Source organism: Euprymna scolopes, chromosome 6, assembly GCF_053919585.1.
Source record: "Euprymna scolopes isolate OS-2025 chromosome 6, ASM5391958v1, whole genome shotgun sequence".
Classification (NCBI taxonomy): Eukaryota; Metazoa; Mollusca; class Cephalopoda; order Sepiida; family Sepiolidae; genus Euprymna; species Euprymna scolopes.
Window position 1 is genome coordinate 119,570,559 of NC_136487.1, and position 23,046 is coordinate 119,593,604.

General features: G+C 32.3%; 1 protein-coding gene across 1 annotated transcript in view; it reads left to right on the plus strand.

Annotated features, from left to right (window-relative positions):
- The window catches only part of LOC145277913 (fibrocystin-L-like), a 401,092-nt gene that overhangs the window by 335,454 nt on the left and 42,592 nt on the right, over positions 1 to 23,046 (plus strand). Inside the window, exons 53-57 of the mRNA XM_080129971.1 lie at positions 2,949 to 3,119; positions 4,982 to 5,218; positions 5,870 to 6,244; positions 7,959 to 8,297; positions 11,686 to 11,854. Of these exons, the coding sequence (XP_079986097.1) occupies positions 2,949 to 3,119; positions 4,982 to 5,218; positions 5,870 to 6,244; positions 7,959 to 8,297; positions 11,686 to 11,854 (1,291 nt within the window). The remainder of the gene's footprint in view (positions 1 to 2,948; positions 3,120 to 4,981; positions 5,219 to 5,869; positions 6,245 to 7,958; positions 8,298 to 11,685; positions 11,855 to 23,046) is intronic.

Consider the following 23,046-nt stretch of genomic DNA (forward strand, 5'->3'; position numbering starts at 1 on the left):
CCTTAGCATTCAGGCTTCCAGTCATTTAACAATGTTTTCACTCCCACCCCCAAACAATGTATATAAAGTACACTTGGAACGTAAAGGAGCCACCATTTGGGATCGTGTCAAATAGGTTACTATGGGGAGTTGTTGTCTAGGTGACCACTGTACATTCATCAACCCTTATCCTTGAGTAGCCCCCGGGCCTTGATTGTAAAAAAATAACTTGAGCAGGTTAGTACAATCAGAGAAGTAAGAAACTCGAGTACTGTTGTCACACGAGAACTGTTGTCACATGAGTACTATTCTCAAATCTGAGAACGTGCCACTCAGAGTACTCTTTTCTGTAGTGACAGATTGCAAAATCAACTTGATACTCTAGTGGGGAATTATCTATACTTTTATCCACAGAAGTATTTTTTCTATTAATAGGTAATATTTAATTGAGTTTCATTATCTATATTTCTACTTTTTTAAAACGCCTATACACAATATTATATGACTTTTTTGAAAGACCTTAAACGAACTCTAATATTGATGTTTGCCAAAATAAAATAAGAGAAAGGAAAACTAAAAGGAAAATTTTGTAAATCCTATTTACTAAAAAATTAATAAAATAATATCGGTAAGTATATTATATTTTGAATTAAAATAAAAAATGGAGAGTGGCGGAGAGAAAGATAGTCAAGGAGAGAGGAATCAGGTGAAAGGGTGACGAGGTAGAAGGAAAAAAAGAAACAGGAAAAGGAGGGAGAAGTGTAGATAAAAAATATAAAAAATAAAAATGACATAAAAAGTAGTGATAAGGGAGAAAGGAAAGAATATATATATATATATATATATATATATATATATATATACTTACCTTACTCATCCACGTCCTCCCCCTCCCACTTCCCCCTTCTAATCTAACTCCTTCATCTACAAAGTTTTTTTCCATTCTTATTGGTATTAAAACTCAGACCATCTATGAATTCTGACGAGGCTGGTTGAATCTCTCCTCATCTTCAGAGGATATCTTCCTAGCGGAACAATATGTAAATTCATTCTGGACTCACAGCAATAAATTTCCTATACTGCTCTGGCTACACATAGAGCACTCTAGTCCGTTTTTTTTTACCACTGATGATATATATATATATATATATATATATATATATATATATATATACCTTACCCAGCCACGCATTGATGTTGCTTAGTTTGTGTAAATGGAAACCCCACTACCACCAAAAAAAAAAAGACAAATTCACTTTTTTAAGAAGAATTACTGTAGCAAACTGGGTTGTTTTTTTTTTCATTATAGAAAAATGTTCCTAAGTTAATTAATAAAGAAAATTGTTTATGTATTTATTTATTTGCGGAATATTATCCTCATCTCTAATAGTTGTTGTTTCGTAACAATCTGTGAATACGTAAGTAAAGGCGGAATGAAAAGTAGGTAAATATTTTTTTATTTTTTTTATTTTTTATTTTGCTTTTCTAGGGAGCCACATTGCAAAACGAACACATGGACACAGAAACACGCAAGAGAAATAATACTCGGAGTGAGAGAAGAACGAGCGAGCGAGTGAGAGAACGAGAGAGAGATGAGGGTTGAGAAGAATCTATACAGAAGGAGAGAGAGGGAGAGAAAGGAGGGGGAATAAAAACTGCTGTAGATAACTTTGATGCCGTAAAGTGTTTGGGTTTTTTATTCGGCATAAAAAGAAATGTAAAAAGACACCAACGAGAAAGATAAAAACTGGTGTATATATTATTCGTTGCGTGATGTTTTTGTCTTTAGCATAAAAAAAATGTAAAAAGAGAGCTAGAGAGAGAAGATAAAAACTGTTGTAGGTAGTGTTGATGCTGTGCAATGTTTTTTTTTCGGCATAAAAAGAAATGTAGATAGCAAAGGAGCGAGCGAAAGAGAGAGAGAGAGAGAAAGTGAAAGAGAAAATAGAAACTGTTGTAGGTAGTGTTGACGCCGTGCAATGTTTCTTTTTTTTTCGGCATAAAAAGAAATGTACAAAGCAGGCGAGCAAGCGAATGAGATAGAGGGAGTAAATAAAAACTGTTTCAGATAACGTTGACGCCGTAACATGTTTGTCTTGGGGGAGTATAAAACGAAATGTAAAAAGTGAGTAAGTTAGAGAGAGAGAGAGAGGAAATAAAAGCTGGTTTAGATATTATTGACGTCGTAAAATTTAAGAAAATAAACGCAGTAGTTTATTCAGAGGGCAAAAGCAGTATTTCAATGCCATATTTGAATGGTACATTAGCGTTCATTAAGCATGCAAATACCGTTAATACGCCATATGGAAATGGTCAGATCTTAACCTATTAGAATGAGCGAAATTAGTCTTGGAAGATTTTATTATTTTTGAATCGGAGAAAGGAAAGATTTTGCTATATCTATGAGTTTATGATCCAGTTACGAAGGGTGCAAGGGCAATCATTTTCTCTTGGTGTTGACTGGGGGCGGTAGGAGGACTAAATATTTAGAGGGGAAAATCGGAACAACTTCCTCTAAAGATGCTGCGATTGTGATGGTGTTTCTCATAGGATGAAACGTAGGATTTTATTACAACGACTATATGTGTTGAAAGTGTCGCCCTAAAGTTACATAAGAAAGTGGCATCTGTTGTTGCAAACCTAGGATAGAAGTTGATGGGAGGAAGTGATAAAAATTGCTTAGAGAGAAAGAGGGATAAATGAAGATCCGTCCAGCGATCGATTAGTTTGAAAGTTATTGTTTAAAGTTGCATATCGCATACTAGCATGTAAAACAGAATAAAACCGACGCGTTCACTTCAATAGCAACGATGACGATGACAACGATGACAACGACAATGATGATGATGATGATGATGATGATGATGATGATGATGTAGTAGTAGTAGTAGTAGTAGTAGTAGTAGTAGTAGTAGTAGTAGTAGTAGTAGTAGTAAATTGACTGTATTTTTCTTTTTTCTTCTATAAAGCATACAAGGAAACCATTGCGGGTATGACGATGATCTTATCGGCCGAAGTTGGTCTCTTAACAAGGAATATCAAATTTACCGGAAGTTGGTATAAAAACATGGAACGGGATATGTTCGGAGCCCGAATAATTGCAGGCGTTACACAAACAAGCCTCGAATCTGTTTATGTTGGTACGTAACAAATTTCTTTTCCGCTGTGAATTATTTATTTTCCGTATATCTTTATTTATTTATTTTTTATTTATTTTATTTAGTTAGTTTTTATTTTTTGCTATGGCACTTTTACGGTGAAACTTTATTTTTCCTGTGATTTACATACTCAATTAAGTTTGAAGCTACTTCGGTTCTCGCTTCTTCGATCGAAGTTGGCTTTATTTGAGTGCTCCTTCTTTTATAACAGAAAAGCTCCAATCCCTACTTCTTTAAAAAAAAAACTCCCATAGCTACGATGAGAAACAACAGTTTACTTATTAAATTATTCAACTTGGAGTTTTTTGCTTTTACAAAACGTAATTTCGTATGGAAACACTTTCATCTGTATTTAGAAAAATATACTTGATTTAGATGGATTAAAATCTTGAAATTCTGCCAAGTCTGTTGCAAAATAATATAAGCTCCAGCTATCAAGCTAGAAATCGTATCGCACCTGCCAGAGTTCTATCTATATATCTTTAAAAGTGAGAATGTGTGTGTATGTGAAAACACTTCTCAGCTTATAAAATCAACGAATTTGTTATCTACAGAATTAAAGTTTGGTATATAGGGTATTCAGATATGTGGAAAACTTTTTAAATCTATTTTCATCCGGAATGAAGGGCTGCTAAGGGGTCAAAATTGAAAAATTGGTACCTCGGGTGATCTGATTTCTATCAACTATTTCACGAATGCGCATACGTGAATGGTTCACATGACAGAGACTTATGTGAAGAATAAAAAATTTGAAAACACTTTATGGATCGTGTCAAGCTGGCCTAATGGTCATCGTACTTGACTCACTGACTTTTAGTTTTGGTTTTGATCTCAACTCGATTATTTTTTTTTTTTGTTTACAAGATGTTAACTGTTTAGAAAACGCATAATATTCGCATGCATACGTCTCAGTTTCTTTCCATTTTTCTTTTTTTAGTTCATTTTTTTTTTCAAGGAATTAAATGTTACGCTTAATACCTACGGTATTTCTGTTTATAATAAATAAGAATTCTGCATTAATTAAAATACAATATTTGTACGTATTTTACTATCGGGCAATGCCAGGCTGCCTTCTAGTATCTCCATAAAGCTTCCAATCGCTCATGTATGGCATGTGTTGTTACATCTTGGATGATGTACATATCACCAGCGTTTCCGTCTTGGATAGTGCGTGAAAACCAATTTGTAACCTAATAGGTATCACACTGTCTGTCAAGCTTTAGTCTCCGTCACATCGCCACAGTATTATCTTCCTGTATTTTTTTTTTATAAATACTTCTAAAGAATGTGCTTTCTGACGAACTTTCTACACCTGTATCCCCTCTCGACGTATCTGTCTACCAGCAAAATCCCACCTCCTCGTCGTAGATATCACTAGATGCCGGATGATTTTCGACTCTGGTAGCTTTTTTATTTGGACCGCTTACATTTTGAATTTTTTCCCTTCTTTTCTTTAGCCATATCAATATGCAGATATTTAAATGTATAGTGAACAAATATCTTACTGCCTAACTCTCTACCCAGGTTGCCTCCTATAAGTGTGGCCCCTATTACAGTAAACCCTTATCCTTCAGTGGTAATGTTTAGGGTGAACAAATGGTTTTAAATAAAATGTAAGTATGGTAAATATGGACTCCATGATCATCTTGCATAACACTTGCATTGCACACTGAACACTTGTTAAAAAGAATAAACAACCCTGTTCTCAAAAATGTATATGTAATTGTGCTGTTTTATCAATACTAAATCGTATGTTTCGAAAAAATAAAACTTGAATTAATAACCATTTAACTTATTTTTAATGATATTTATTATCTTCATTTTAATTTTATCTTTTTTTCTAGGCTATATCCGTTTATCCAACGTAGAGTTCATTCATACTGGGCAGTACGGTTGGGCAACAAACAATGATCCCCGCTATTCGGTGGCTTTTCATAATCTGGGTAAAATAGACCATAAACTTCGACCGACATACATCAAGAATTGCGCGTTTCACCACTGTTTTTCTAGTGCTATCGGTATATATGGTAGCAATGGCTTGACTATTGAAAATAATGTCATCCACCGAACAATTGGTTCAGGTAAGTTAAATCGCTTGTAACATTGATTAAAAATGCTTATAACATTAACAAAAAATTTCTTAATAATAGTAAGATAATAAACAAGGATCTAAAAATCGCCACTCCTCGGACTTCAAGAACTTTCTTCTACTGTATATTTTCTTTGTTGTATTTTCATTTTATTTCCTTTCTTTTTTCTTTTTTCTTTTTTTTCACTTGCCCTTTATATCTTTATTTTTTGTACTTATTTTTTATATCCATATTATTCCCTATTTTTATTTTTATTCTCCTATATTTGATAATTTTGTATTTCTTACACCTTTATTGTTTATTATATTTTTTATCCATTATTACTCTATAATTCTTATCTTTTTATATCTATTTATCCCATACTGCTTTGTATTTTTATCCCGTTATTCTACCTTTTGTTTATCACAATATTTATTATATTAGTCGCTTGTAACATTGAAAAGAAATGCTAATAGCATTGAAAAAATGCTTGTAACATTGAAAAAATGCTTGTAACATTGAAAAAAAATGCTTGACACGAAATATTATTGACAAAAATATTTTTTGTTATATTGACAAATAAAATGTAATATTGGAAAAAATTCAGTTTTCATCTTAAGCTGTGTTGCATAAAGAATTAAACTAATTTTGTTTATGTTTTAGCCATTATCACAGAATCCGACAGCACCAAAATTCGTAACCATCTGATTACATTAGTCGTCTGCCCAGCGGTGTATATATTACGTTTCAATTTGAAAGGTGGCATTCAATGGCCGGCTGGTATTGAAGCGGTTAAAGTCGAAGATTTTGAAATAAGCGACAATGCAGTGGCCGGCTCTGAACGAATGGGTTACCACGTTATTGGAGAAGATTGTGACAAGCCAAGCCAATGGTCAAATAACTATGTACGAGGTGCGCTTCTTGGAGTGGGACAATTTCCAGAGGACAGTGTCCGACCAAAGAAAGAATGCGTCCGTTATTTTGGATTTTATATATTTCGTTGTGTGGAGGCTGGTATTTACCATAACCAAGTGCCAGGTAAGACTGACCATCAACTGAATCACCTTGTGCCTCACTACAAAGATTTATTTAGGAAACACGTCGAGATTTTACACTAATTTTATATATAAAATAGAATTTTTTTATTCCGGTATATTTTGTGATTAATAGAATTTTTAATACAGTATATATATATATATATATATATATATATATATATATATATATATATATATATATATATATATATTCAAATCTATTTCTACAGTTATATAAGCCAAATCGAATATATTGTTAAAAATATATAAAATTGTATTTTCAAGCGATTTTAATATTTAATCCTGGTCGCTATTTTATTTTTGATTAGTTATAAAGAGAAGAAGTGGATACAGCTTCTTTTTTTTTTTTTCATTTTCACTCCAAACAAGGCACAGTTCCACTTTGATGTAGGGGGATACTATCTGGAACATAATTAGTAAGAGTACTATGTAGGGAGTTGAGCAACAAGATGTCTATTGAAATTACACTTAAACTTTTGCATGTCAGTACAGTCAGAGAAGCAGGAACCCGAAAGGGACTTCCGAAGTCTAGCAGTCCTAGGAAAGAAACTATTAGACTAGAAATTTTTTTTTTTTTTACATCTAGAGATTTCTACTGTGTACGCGTGGGATTTTGATGCTTGTCGGGTTTGTCAGGGGTATTTACGTCGAGGAGGGTACATGGGCTCGTAGTTCGTCAAAATACCTGCCATTAAAATACTTGTAAAACAGGCAAAGGAGTGCAATATTTCGTCGATGGGACAGCGGTTGAAGCCAAGTTGGTAGTGCGAGAACTATTAGGTTGGCGACTCTCTTTTGAATCCTGTCTAAGAGGAAGAGACTAGTAGCAGATGCACTAGCTCAAATATGGAAACAATACTCCATACAAGGTCGAATGATGGCCTTGTAGAGGTACAAGATACTCTCAGGCGTAAGTAACTTTCTAGCACGGTAGAGAGAGCCCACCTTCTTTTCAGCAGCCTTGGCAATGCCTTCAATATATCTATTCCAACTCATGTTCCCTGAGGAGTTTGAACATACAATATATGTAATAAAATCCATATCTTTGGTTATATAAGGCAAATATGTACGGCACAATCAGGTTGATACACTGGTTCCTCTTAAATAACCGAAGTTAAGTTTGGTCAGTACTAAAATGGGTGACCATTTGGGAATACTCGGTGCTCTGTGTGTTCTTCGCTTATCTTAGCATTATTTCCAGTCATCTTAGACTTCTCTTTGCCACTGGAATCAAACAGTACCGACTCAGACGGGATGTCATTATAGATTGCACAACTCTCATTTCACAATTATGTGCACAGGCATCCTTGCAGAAGGTATCCATTGTCACTTGAAATTGAACAGAGGCCATGGATATGCCAAATATATGTCTATATTATAAAATATATATATATAATTGTATTTTTAATCGGTTTTATTACTTTAAGCCTGATCGTTATTTTACTTAGTGGAGGGTGAAGCTTTTACCCTTACTCTCAGAAGTCCTAACGCTGCCACTCATAACACTAAGACAATATAATAATAAATAATTTTCTCAATATTCATTAGCTTGACTACAATGAGAAGAGCGGAGAAAAGAAAGCGTAGACAAACGTATAGATGAAAGAAGGCCGCATGGTCTTAATGTATGTAATTAATAGTGTTGTTTTTTCTAATTGTTTTTTTTTCTATTTTTTTATTTGTTTTTTTTTTAGGTTTTATATTGGAAAACAGCATTTTTGCTGAAATCACTGTTTCTGTCTGTCCAATCGTGAACGAACCAGCTGCGGTGACGCACAAGACAAGCAACAAGAAAGTGGATATCAGAAATACAGTTTTTGTTGGCCTCACCGCATCGTATGACTGTAATATTGACCGATTGGATAAAACAAATCCTAACATTATGTTAAGCATGAATGCTCGGTCAAAAACGCCCGACTGGTCGATAGGTCTTATCAGTGCAACTTTCTTGTCAGGAGGAAACAAGGCACCCAAAAAGCCCCTCTTTAATATCATGAGTTACCCGGCAATAGTTGGCAATATGACTATCGAAAGTAAGCCTTATCGATTTTGTTTGTTTGCTTTATTCAAATGTTTATTTTAAAAGATTTGTGTTGAACATTTACCACTGCATTTTTTATTCGTTTTTTAAAAACATGTTGCTACTTATCTAAAATGTGGGCTGTGCTTTATTTTAGATAAGATTTCCAAGTTAAATTAATAACAGTATCTTTTGTTGATTAAATTGTTAGATGAATGTAGAGAATAGTTTTTAAAAAAAGCTTTCTTCTACCCATGTTTAGAATGTGTAATTATTTCAACATAGTCTTTATTCTGTATCAATACCCCAACAAATTTAAATTTGACCCAAGCAGTACTTATTCTGTGTAATACCCCCAGTAAGGTAACTTTAACCATGAGAAACCTTATTCCGTATAACTACCCCAATAAGGTCACTTTAATCCTGACAGTCTTCATTCTGTATATGTACTCTAAAAAATATAACTTTAACGCTAACAGCCCTAATTCTATACAAGTACTCTAAAAATGTAACTTTAACCCTGACAGTCCTTATTCTATACAAGTACTCTAAAAAATGTAACTTTAACCATAACAATCCTTATTCTATACAAGTATAAAAATTTTGAAAGGGTTCTTAATTTCTAAAAAAAAAATTTATTTTATTCGAAACAAGGCATATTGCTACAAAGACGTGTGATTAGAAGCCAGATTTATAGTGAAAACTCATAGTAGGGAATTGTGAAGCAACGTGTTTGTTCGCATTACATTTGAATTTCTGCATGTTAGGACATTCTAACAGCAAGTGATCTGAGGAGGTGATTTGCAAAGTAAGTTTTTCGGCATCTTAAGAGTTCTACAGTGCAGGTGTGAGATTTAATTGCTAATCGGATTTCTCAAGGATATTTACGTTGGAGAGTATAAGAGCAGTATGTTAGTCAGAGCACATTGAATAGAATTATATGTTAAGCAAGCTCACGGATGTAACATTGTAGGGACCTGATAGGGGATGAATCTTGTTAGACAGTATGGGTATAGATTTCAAGCATATTTTTTCAAGCATATTTATCTTTTTTGTGCAAAGAATCAGTTAGCAATGGAGATAATTATACAATTATAAATATCTGTCGCAACCATTTGTTTATGATCAGCGTTTCTTTAACTGATCATCCCCAGGAACTTTAGAGGTCAGCTAAAGATCCCGTATGTAAGATAAACAAATGCGCTTTTAACTTACTTAGTTTCATATATTTATATGAACCTTGGGTTTCGTAATATTGCGATACGGATATCATCATATTTAACCTATTATATAAATGTCTGTCTCTACGCTCAGTTAAAACTTGAAAAATACAAAGTAAACACCCACAAAGTTATTATTATTTTTTTTTCAATTAACGTAACCTGGATGTATAATATTTAAAATCAATCATTAGAAAAAAGGATTCATTATTTGGGGACTCAAATATTTATTTATATCATTTAAGGTTATCAAGACGTACGCGCATATTTTAATGCTATCATATAGTGTGTTTTCCAGCCATTAACTAAGAGAAGTTATTCTGATTATCTTTAGATAGTAATTTCTCTTATGGCGACTCGAGTTGTGTGTGTGTATCTTCGGAGAGAGGAATAGGCTGAGCAAAGAAAAAATAGAGGAAGTGGACAGGTATAACGGAGAAGGAGAAAAAAGAGGAGGATATAAGTTATTTTCTATCATTGTCCTGGGTAATGCTGGATAACCCTGCTAGTCTCATGTAACTAGAGATTTTTTCCCCTCTGTCTGTCAGTTTCAATTTTTGTTAAATGCAATAAACACATATTTTGAAATGTTAGAGATCTCAAATATTTATATAAATGGAAAATATGGTCTTATGATAAATTCCCAGCAAATAAAGTCGATGCCATCATTCGAAATCGAAATCGAAACCTTGAGATCTTCAGTTTGAGACTCTATAAACTGGGCGCATTTGGACTGTCTTATACAGGGTGGTCAAAAAGTCAGGTAACATTTTAAATAAAAACGATATTAACAATACACGTATATTTAAGTACCATGTATGTAGAAATCAGGAGGGGTAGTTTATATATTACACTCAAATATTTAAACAAATAATATTAAACGAATAGAGATTATAATGGATCATATTGTTTTTTCTACCTTTAACATGTTACCTGACTTTTTGACCACCCTGTAGATAGAACTTAAAACATTACCTTAAAGTAATTATAACTTTTATGATTTTCTTCATGTTTCAAAAGAGGTCGTCAAATGCATGCGATAATAAAAAAATTGAATAAATGAATTGATAACCCTAACTTGTCCAGTTTTAGAAAAGAGGAAACTGTGGCTTCAGAACTAAACAAATTTAATTGCACTCTTCTATCCCTTAGAACGTTCTTGTACACTTAGAACTCTCATTTATTACGAACTATCTACTTTTGGTTCTCCAAACTAATCGTCAATAAAAATGAATATACTTATCGGTAAATTTGTAGATTAGCATCCTAAACCATATCCGAAAATAAAAAAAAAAAATGAGAGTCTACTTTTTAGGTGATTATATTTGGACCCTCTGAAAACCATGACGAAAAGAAAAAAGAAAAATATTTTAGAATTTAGAGTAGGCATCGGTTCCGTACCTAAATTTAACGTAAAATGATTCCCCATTTCCAGATCATTCTAACGATTTAAGGCAATTACCCTACATCTGTGGGGATTGATGAGAGTTGACTGCGAACCGGATGTTGGCACATCCACGGTTAGAGACTGAATAAAATAACGTCTTCTACGCACCGGCTCGGCGCAAGGCTTTCGGTTAAAAAAAAAAAGAGAGAACGAATAATCCAAAAATGATTGTGAACTAATGGGAAGCTTTGGCGCCTGAAAAAAAAACATGGATTCTTGATCGCCGCTGGGAGACCTGGTAGAAGTATAAACCCCCAAGATTATACGAACCAGAGAGAATTCAGCAGGAGGATTCGAGAAGAGAATTCATCTCGCTACGTCAAGGAACGTACGGACGGATTCTGTCATCAAGCCTTAAGAGATATGAAGAAAAGAAGACACCGAAGTGGACTGAAGCCAACTCTGCTCCCACGTTACGGGCCGAACACCTACATATTTGCCTTAAAATGCTAGTATAACTTAGAAATGGAGGATAATTTTACGTTAAATTTATATATGAAACTGATCACTGCTCTAAATTTTAAAATAATTTTTTATTTATATTTTTGTCGCCAGGTTTTAAATGCATTCAGACGCAATCACCCAAAAAAAACGTAGAATCACATTTGGGTTGGGGGTAGCTGAGAGTATTAATCTACAATAATACTTATTGATGTAGGGATGAATATTGTTATTCTTTCTTTTATATTTTATTTCCTTCTACAAACTAATCAACAGCCATTTTCTTTTGACAGATGTAACGTTTGCACATTTTAATCATAAATGCGGAGAGAAGATGAAGACTGCCGCCTTCGCGGCAGCCATATTCAATGACGACGGCCAACATCCGGTGACGACAAAACGGATTCGAAAAACTGATGTTAAAAGCACGAATTTGATCTATATTCCAAGGCCGAATGTCGGGTAAATATGGGGAGTGCGGGATGCGGAAATACGAGGGATGTTCCAAAAGTAATGCTTCTTAGTTTCTTTTTATTATTTTACCCGAATAGACCAGAGGGATTGCAAATTGTATTTTATGATAACTGGACTTCTGTATTCAGTATCTGAAAGTTTCTTCTCTATGATGCAGATACTGATAGTGTGAAATCCTAAAACAGCAATCTTTGTTAGAACGTGCGTCAGAAACAGAGGTGCTTCATTGAATAAAAATGCAGAGAATGATGGTGACTATGTAGAAAATACATTCTGGAGCACAATAGGTCAATTAATGGTACCACTCCCAACATTTTTGATTAAAAATATAGTATGGCACTATCGTTTCTAGGGAGGGTTGCCTGATTTAGGAACGTCCTGGAAACGCAACCAGATCGCCGGTATTAAACAATTATCAAACGATAGGCACATGGAAACATCAACGCAACGGGTCGATATGTCTTCGGCTATAACCGGATAGCATGCGTCGCTTCTTGTGTCTTCATTGCATCGTTACCGGCAGCTTTCCATCGCGGCATTTATGGCAGGAACCTCATGCTGAAATTTAACGCTTGTATAGAAACAGCGAACAAATGCATTTTTTTATAAAAATATATAATTTATTTTACATTTAACAATGAAGGAGCATATTCAGTCGACTCATTGCGTGCCCACAAAACTGCTATCTCCGTCTCGCGCATGCAGAGTCCAAGCTTCAAATGTTTTTTTAAACAATAGAATTATATATTCAATTCTCCCTTTCTTTATTGAAAGAGAGAGAAAGGAGTGAAAGAAAACACAAAGAAAGAAAGAGAGAGAAAGTGATAAAATGAGAGAAAGATATTCATACATAATGTTTGAACATTGTTTTGTTTTTGTATGCCTCGATGACGAGTTCCGTGGGTTTGACCTTTCGTTTTCTAGGGTCACAAATCGTTTTGACTTAGTTGAATATTATAAACAAACTGTCATTCTTGGCTCGAGTCATCCCAGATTGATATATTCTAACATTTTCAAAATTACAAAGCACCTTCTTAACACATCTGCACCTCATAACTACAGATAAGTTAAGCACAAGGTTCATTAGTGTAAAAGCCCCCAGCTCCCCCAAAAGGGGCGCTCTTCATTGTGCCACAATAGGATGATTTAGTTTTGGAATGACGCTCGTATTTTTTATGCTATTTTGATGTTTATTCAGTCCATTCATATGTTTTGCATGTGATATTAAGACGTTTTGTCGCAGAGGGATAATTAGAAATTACAATAAACGTTGCTGTTTTTCGAAAAATATCTGTATTTTGTGTAGACAAATTACGTAAAATTATTGGTACTTTTGCACTTTATTAAATGAGCTAATTTCATAAAGGGCCGTTCAGTATTAAGTAGAAAGTAACTAGAAAACTCGAACATTCACATATCTAAACCAATCTTGCTATCCTTGCATTAATGAGAAATTAGAAATCAAAATAATTAATAAAAGATAAAACATCTTAACAAAAAAAAGTGAAATCTCTATTAATTGTAAACACAATTTACACACAGTTAATAACTTCCACACTACCTCAAAGATCTGAAGAATTTATATTTTACCTTTGTTGATATAGTTTGTAACTATCTTTATCGACTATAATTATGGTGTTTCTTTATTTTATTTAAAAAAAATTCTGGGGGTACTTTTCTAGATTAACACTGAATCTGCCGTCGTCAGAAATATTTTAGGCGATTATTTAATTATTAAAATTTTTAGTGGGGGATCAGTTTCGAATATAAATTCAAGGTAATATTATTCCCTACCTTTTAGACCAATCTAACGTTTATGTTATTGTCCGATTGGTTATTAATTAGGGTTCACTTAGAATTAGGTTACAATATGGTAATTTATTGGTTGAAAAATATTTTTGGGAGAACAACAATTCATTAAAAGGTTTTACGAAAATAATTTATGATTACGATGAATAAATAAGAATAAAAATTAATATTGGCACTGAAAGACTTTATGTGGTACAAAGTAGTGCTTCGAAATAGTTAATTTTCGGATACAAAATTTGTTTAAGATGAGATCATGCAAAACACAAAGTAACCGAAACGAAACCGTTTCAGTCAAGAAAGTTCGTAATACTAACTTATCTATGAGACTAAAATTGTTCACTGTGAATATTTCTATGTCTCGGCTGAGTAGATCATAATTAGCCGTTTATTTAATAGTGTATTTGGTTATGCAAAACGAAACAATATTTAAAATGTAATATTTAAAAAAGTAACATTTATGAATTAACATTTAAAAAGTAACATGTGGAAAAGCAACATGTCAAAAATCAACATTTTAAAAGTAACATTTCAAAAGGTAACATTTTAAAAGTAACATTTTAAAAAGCAACATTTCAAAAGTAACATTCCAAAAGTAACTTTTAAAAAGTAACATTTAAAGCATGTAAAAAAGTAATATTTTTTAAAAAAAAAAAGCAACATTTCAAAAGTAACATTTAAAAATGTCACATGTCAAAAAGTAACATTTCAAAGGTAACAGTTTAAAAAGTAACATTTACTCTAAGTTGAAATGAACTATTCACTTAATTCATACGCATATATCTATTTTATATACATTCCAAACCTAATGCCTTCTATTTTTCATCCAACCTGAATCGACCGGAAGGGGATTGCAAATTGCATGATACGATGACTAAACTTACGCATTCAGGACCTTAAAGGTTCATCTTTCTGTTGTAAATATTAACGGTGGAACACTCTAAGAAAGCAACCTTTGTCCCAGATGTGCATCGGAAGAAGAGATGCATCATTGAATTCCTGGCAAAATTGCATTGGAAATGGTGATGACTATATAGAAAAATAAATTTTGAGTCACAAAATGTCGCTCGTTTTGATGGCATCATTTCCGTCTTCGTAGCTCTTCAACTTTTTGAGTTAAAAAATAGAAGGCTTATAACAACTTGCGCTTTGCACGTTCATGCACAGCCATCGTTCATCGCTAAGAAAAGTGCATTGAGAATTGTTGTGACTAAATAAGTGTTGAAGTACAAAATGTCGCTCGCTTTAATGGTATCACTCTCGTCTTCGTAGCCCTTCAACTTTTTGAATAAAAAATATGACGTTTTTCCTTTTTGTACGACCTTTACATATGTGTGTGTGTGTGTCTGTGTGTGTGTGTGTGTAAGATTATAAGAGATTAAAAGAAAATCCTAGAATAGAGCTCGATTATTAAGATTTTTTAAATAAGGGCATAATATTCATTTATGTATGTATTGCATGAATATGCCAACATCAATATCGTCAGTTTCAAATCTAACAAAGGAGGATTTATAATAGGTCTTCCTTACCGAACTCTCTCTAGAAAAAAAAACAGAGGGTGAAGAAGGTTCTGTAAAGAAGGCCAATTGTAGATATTTGTATTTTAATCTGACAGTATCGATGTTATTTTGATTTTCTAAAACACACACACACACACACACACACACACACACACGCACGGGTACAGTCTCCAAAACTAATGGATATATCATTACGCATTTTTAAATATATATTTTAGACAATATGTGAGCAGCATTAGCACACTACTTTTATTTTTTGTTAATGTTAACATTTAGTAGGTTCATATATATAAATTATTATTTTTTTTGGAACCGGTGAATTTTGGAATATACGAGGGACGTGAAATAAGTAATGCCCCTGACCCACTTCCCATAGGAGTAGAGCAACGAAACTTGGCACAGTTATTAGTCTTTCTCTACATAGGAACCACCCAGAGTTATGCATTTCTCCCATCGTTTGATGCAGCTCTGGAGTCCTTTTTTGTAGAACACTCCAGGTTGGTCCTCCAACCACGACGTGACTTCAGAAATCAAGGCTGCATCATCTGGGAAACGCTTTCCTTTTAAAAACAACTTCATGGCTGGGAAAAAGCGAAAGTCAGAGGGTGCAAGGTCAGAAGAGTAGGGACGATAGGGTAGGATTTCAGAACCACAAGCCCGTGCTTCTGATCTGGCATCATGCGAGTTGTGGACCGGACCGTTGTCCTGCAGGAGGAGAGTACCATTGCTGATCTTGCCCCGCCTCTTAATTTCTTCAAAAGTGAAGCATAATAGGCTCCTGTAATTATGGTATTCTTTGCCAGGAAATCTGTCATCACTACTCCGTCCTGGTCCCAGAAGACTGTGAGCATAACCTTGGCAGTGGAGGGCTACACCCTTGCCTTCTTTGGAGGTGGTGAGTCCAAGTGCTTCCACTGCATTGACTGGGCTTTGGTCTCTGGATCATAGTGATGGACCCAGGTTTCATCCTGTGTCAAAAGTCTCCTGTGGTGTGCGTCCTTTTAAATACAAAAACCGGATCACTGCTCGACATTTAACAGGCTCCATTTCACACCTGACTCAGTTCAAACACCTGTAAAACAGAAACCATAATTAGTTCAGAGCTGTAATTTTCCACATAACCCGTAGAGATATAAATCATTGCATATGCAAAAATTTCAGCTAGATCAGACAACTGGAAGTGGGTCATGGACATTACTTATTGCACGCCCCTCGTATATACTCGGCAACACGGTAAATAACATCAACACATTAATTGTTTATATATTTCACAATTTAGATGAGGGAGCGCCCATGGACTCTCACACCCACTCAAAAAGAATCTTTTAAAATATGATCTAGCTAGACTAACTTATAAAGTTTCTTGTAAGATTTTAAAAGTTAAACCAAAATAGCATTCAAGCTTACTTATCAAATTTTCCGACTTGGCAATTCCCATTTGTTATTATTGTACTGTGTTATTGGTGCTAAAATGACGTACTTTGCTACAGTTGTGTAGACCTGCCCGGATAACTGGTAATATAAATATTTCTTCAATTATGACTGAAAAATTCAAAATCAGCAAAGATAAATAACTAAAATATTTTTCTTCTTTTTCTCTATAATTTCTTTTTTTTAATTTGCAAAGAAATATGAATTAAAGACTAACAATTAACAAAAGTCCACTGTTTAGAAGCACGGTGAAAATGAATTTCAAAATATGACGTTTAAAAGACGAGACACGGGCGATATTTTTATTTTTTAAATAAACATTTATTAATTTAAAATTTCTAATTTTCGGCTTATGCCAAAGCCCTCATCAGGATTGTTTAGACAATACATTGCTTTTCTTTTCTTTTTTTTCGTTTTTTACTTGCCATGATGTTTTGCTGCATAGTCTCTAGTTGTCGAATAACTACATTACAACCCGGGCATAATCACGTTGACATATTGGTTCTCATTAGATCACTGAAGTTAAGAAAGGTTGAGCCTTATCTATACCAGATGGGTAACTTTTTTGGAATACCATGCGCTGCATGTAGGAGGACGTCGACATCTCCCTGTAAGAACTGCAAAAACCTAATATCGTCGTTTTCCCTTACCGGATATACATGCGACTGTGAACTGTTTGTGAATATAATTTTCCCTTAACATTTCCTATTTCAGAAGGAGTCAATTCAACCTGCCTATGGTTAGTGCCGTTAGTAAGGCATATAACCGTGGCTACCGAGAAAGAAGGCGGATGCACAAGACAGCGTGACGTCATTATCAGATCCACTTGTAGGTAAACGATCTAGGCTATCAGCAGCAGTTAGGCTATCAGCAGCAGTTTCGTCTAGTTTTCAGTTTGTATAGTTCAGTTAACATGGTTCATTGCGTTGTTCCAGAAATTATCCAAAAGGCCCCAAAGTAGATATATTTTCTTTTCCTAAAGAGAAGGATAAACTCTCAATTTGGATACGTGCCATTAGAAGGGAAAATTTTATTCCAACCAAATATAGTAAAGTAAGTAATGTTTAGGTACGTGTAAAATGAATGCTGATGCTCAAAATATATAAACATTTTGACCCCTCACTTTACTTAAATATTCACCAAAAATCAGGAAATCAACCAATTTTAATGAAATTTTCAGTATTCATAAAATAATGTTCACAGAATAAAAAAGACGTTATTTTTGCTTAAATCTTTGTGAACATTTATTATTTTGGTTAAACAAAAAATACCTTTACTACAGTTATGGTTTTCAGTAGTAAATAAAAAACGCAAGAATTTATTTTTGCTTTTTTTTATGTAAATAAAGCATTGTAATTTGTAACAATAAAATAAAAATAAAATAATTTTTACATGAACATTACGTTATTTGTTAATAATTAAACGTGTATTTAATTAGAACTGTATTCAAATACTTTCATAACGTTTGATAACATTGTTAATATAAATTAAAGAAACAATACTATTTATTGCTAATACAGCAAATATGTTGATATTTTTAACTGTTTATTTTCTTATAAGGCGAAAAAGTATATTAGGAAGGTTAAAAATTTAATTTAATTTTGTTTTAGTTTTGAAAATTATAAACAAATAATTTTTACATGAGAATAATTGTCAAAATGTCTTTTTTAATAAACCTTTTTAATAAAACCTTTCATTGAGTATTTACAAATATTTTAAAGTTCTATACTTTTTTCTAAAGTCGGTTTGAAAATTATTCAACACGCGGCTATTAAGAAATTTAGCAGTGACTGAGCGTTATATATTAAAATTGATTCTTTCTTTTTAGAATTATAAACGCGTGTACTTTTAAAAAAGTGGTATTTTAATCAAATCATTATTAGTAATTCTGAATTACTAATTCTTTGCTTACCCCACCCCCTTCCAATCCCTTTTCTCGCTTCAGCTTCGTGTCTAATCGATGATAATCTGATTAAAATATATTTTTAAAGTACACGAAAATTCATTCATGATTGTGAAATTATTCAAAATTTAATAAATAAAGCACAACTGAATTTTTTTTTTTAAATAATTACACAACACTTTAAATTGAAACCAATATATTCAAACGGCTTTTCAAGTTTTACGATATCCTTTTGTTTATTAAATTGTTAGGTGAAAGTACAGAATAGTTACAATACACCCGTCAACCCGGTAACCTAAGTGCATAAGTACCGAATTCTGAATTAATTACTAATTCCTTGCTCACCCCCCCCCTTTCCGATCCTTTTTCCCGCTTCAGCTTAGTGTCTAATTGATAATAATCCGACTGCGGGTAAGTTGACAGCGTCTTTTTTTTTTTCATGGCGTTGTCTTTAATTTAAAATTTTGCATGTAAATTACTTATTTTTCTCATAAACCGCAAAGAATTTTCCGGATTTATGAATGTGTTTTTTTGCACTACTAAAGTAAATTGCTTTCTATTTTTGAACGTCCATTGACAAACCGACTGGTCTCGAGCAAATTGCAAAAAAGCCTACGCACATAATTATTGAAAATGTTATTCAGATCTTTCTTATATGTTGGTTTAAAAAAAAAAATAGGTCCCAACAACCAAGCACAGGTAGTATGCCGGGTAACAAAAGATGAGGAATTTTTCAACACAGTTGACAAAATGTTGAACTATAGAGCGACAAGCACATAAATTCTTACAATGAAACGATAGTCGACGTTGATACTAAGGTTTCTTTCGCGTACCGTTCAAAAAATAATAGCCTCTAAAACCTTGCCAAAATAGTAGTTTTTCAGCTGGAAGAATAGCTGATAGAGGAGAAATCAGAAAAATTGGATTGTTGCTGACAAATTGCACCCACTGTGTAGGGCTTACGTTGATCAGTAAGGTAACAACATTACAGAAATTTAATAGAAAGATTTAAGATTACATTAATAATTAAAATACCCTTTTTTTAAGTACACGCGAATTCATTCATAATTGCGAAATTATTCAAAATTTTATAAATAAAGCACAATTGAATTTGTTTGTATTTAAATTATTTGTTTGATTTCAATTTTTTGTATTTTATCGTTTGTTTTCATTTTTAAAATTATTTATCGTTTGTTTTCACTTTTAAAATTATTCATCGTTGGTGTTTAATGGTTTTTAATTCTTTGTTTCCTAACTTCATAATTCAGTTTTATCAGTATTAAATTGTGTATTGCTTTAAAATTACTTAATTTTACATAGATAGTATTTATATTATCAATCCTCATCTCTAAAGTTCCAAAAAATAACATTCAACCCATGTGATTTTTTCTCTTAATTAAATTTAAAAAATATTTCTGCACTTGTAACTTTTATTGTTTGTTTTTAAATTATTTCTTTGATTTCAATTTTTTGTATTTTATCGTTTGTTTTCATTCTTACAATTATTTATTGATGGTTTTCACTTTTAAAAGTGTTTATTGTTGGTGTTTAATATGTTTTTTAATTCTTTGTTTCCTAAATTCATAATTCAGTTTTATTAGTATTAAACTAGCTGTACCCGGCCACGCGTTGCTGTGACTCAGTTTGTTAGACTGGAATACATTCCTCAAGCAAAATTGCATTTTGTTCGTTTATTTACTTTTATTATTTTTTGCAATTTTTTTAATCAATAAAAGTTGTTATTTTTCCCCCAAAAAAAAGATTAATTTTTTACCATAAATTGTTAGGTGAAAGTTTTTTTTTTCAGGAAAACTTGCACTTTTTTAAAAGAAATTTGGCAGTAAACGTTTCTCTTTGAAAACGGAATTGTTATTATAAAAAGAACAGATGAATGCTTTACATGGACACTGTAAATAGTTATGTGAAAGTAGAGAAAAGTTTGATTCTTTTTTTCAAGAGAATGTACAAATCATTTTATTTAACAAATGTTCAGAAAATAAACAGAAAAATACTTCCATCATTAATTATGCAAAAAAAAAAATAAAATGTTGATTTTAGTGTTTCAACATTATGCTTATAAATTACGATAAAACTTGCTGAGTATGCGCTATTTTACGGTTGTTGTAAAAATGGAACGGAAACTTAAATTTCGCTTCGTTTTAATCTTTCTTAATTTTTTAATTGTGCCCCGCAAACGAATATAATCAAAACAGTAACATTCAACAATTGTACTTTATGTATATAAAACACAATTTTAAAGTGGGTTGTTTATTTTCTTTATGGATTATACTTCCAAAATAAACTATTAAAGTTGTTTTAAAAGTAATAGAAATATTATTATTTTTTTTAAAACAGTAATGAATTTTACGAACTCAATATTTTTCAATTTTTAAACTTTAAAAATCTATCAAAATTTTTCTATTGATTCTATTTTTACGATATTTTCAGGGTCAATGTGAAATTTTATGCTCTTTCCAATAAACCGAATATAATATTTTAGACAAACGTTTTTTTTAATTCACGCCCCCCCACATTTTCAAGTGTCAATTAAAAAGTAAATAATTAATTTACTCACCAAAGTTTTATATATCACAAATTGAAGAGAAAAGGTCAATAAGTAATATATTCAAATTTAAAACAAAAAAGTAGTGTTTTTTAGAAATTTACATGCAAAGTTCGAAGTTTAAAACCTTTTTTTTAACCACGTTGTTTGTTTTTTCTTTTGTTTTTTATGAAACCTTGGTCCTTGCTCCCTTAATTGAAAACAAAAAATTAGGGCTTGAATTACATTTTTCGAGTAGTTATAAGCTTGGAAAGACAACGGGTCGAATAATTCACGCCTCCCATTTTGATATGTCTATTAAAAAGTAAATAATTTACTCACCAAAGTGTTATATATCACAAATTGAAAAGAAAAGGTCAATAAATAATATATTCAAATTTAAAACCAAAAAAAGTAGCGTTTTTTAGAAATTTACCTGTAAAGTTTAAAACCTTTTTTAAAAAATAAAACACGTTGTTTATTTTTTTGTTTTGTTTTTTTTTAATGAAATCTAGGTCCTTGCTCCTTTAATTGAAAAAAAATTAGGGATTGAGTTACATTTTTCGAGGAGTTATAAGCTTGGAAAGACGGGGTGGAATTATTCACTATTTTTCACGAAATTTCTGACACACCTACCAATCTACCCATGTTAAGAACGGCTTTCGGAATAGACACCTCTAACCTTGCCAGCATACCCGGAAAGCTATAAAAGTTGACGTGTCGAATGTGAACGATGAGTTGGACGTTTACCAAATTTAAAAGGGAACGAAATTCAAAATTACGTTCCATATTTACAACAACCGTAAAGCAGAGCATTCTATGCAAATTTTACCTAACTTACTGTATTAATGCTATTTTTTAAGCAAAAAAAAAAATATTTAGGTTTGGCTATAAATTCCTAAACTCATTTCACCCTAAATAATTTAGGTGACTGAAATAGGAATCTAATTGAATCTTTAATTTCCTGAATAGTATGCGAGAATTCATTTTTCTCCGAGTTATATCGAATTCATTAATACGGACTTTAGGGGCTTTTTTCGTAATGTTACTGTAAAAAATATTTTTTATTGTTACAAATTACGATGCTTTATTTATATAAAAAAAGCAAAAATAAATTCTTGCGTTTTTTATTTACTACTGAAAACCATAACTTCAGTAAAGGTATTTTTGTTTAAACAAAATAAAACATTTTCACTAAGAGTTAAGTAAAAAATAATTAGTTCATTATATTCTGCGATCATTATTTGATAAATACTGCAATTTTCATTAAAATTCGTTAATTTCCTGATTTTTGGTGAATTTTTAAGTAAAGGGAAGGGTCAAAATGTTTATACACTTTGAGCGTCGATATTCATTTTGTCTGTATCTACCATTTTTCGATGAATATTTGATAGGAAAGCGACCACGTGTGGTTAATTTAAATTAAATTTCAATCACATGGTTACATTATCAATAATCATGTGATTAAACCCATTGAAAATTTACCGATATTGTAAACACATTCTGTTTACATTAAGCCTGTAGTGTTTTTTTAGTGATGCAGTGTTGGCAACTGGGATTTTAAAAAACCCGCGAGATCAGGAGAAAGAAATCTCCAGAAAATCGCTAGATTTTTAACTTTTATCATCTGAAATTTTCAAAAATCGCTAACCCCCCCTCCCAAAAAAAACCCTTCATATTTTAACTTCCTACCATAAAAACATTATAAATATAATATATTCAATATATAAAATGTTCTGTGTTTTCTCACTATATGTTTCTGGAATTATATTGAAGCGGTTAGCTCCCCAGAAGGCTTACATATTTTATCAGCTAGTTTTACCTGTTTTTTGAGAGAGGGAATTTTTTTTTGCAGGAAACAAATTATAAACTCAAACTTTTTATAATAAAAGTTAAATTGAAATATAGTGCAAATAAAAAAATCACAATAATGGTGCAACATATTTTGAAATTAGAAAAATAAAAAAACAAAAAAACT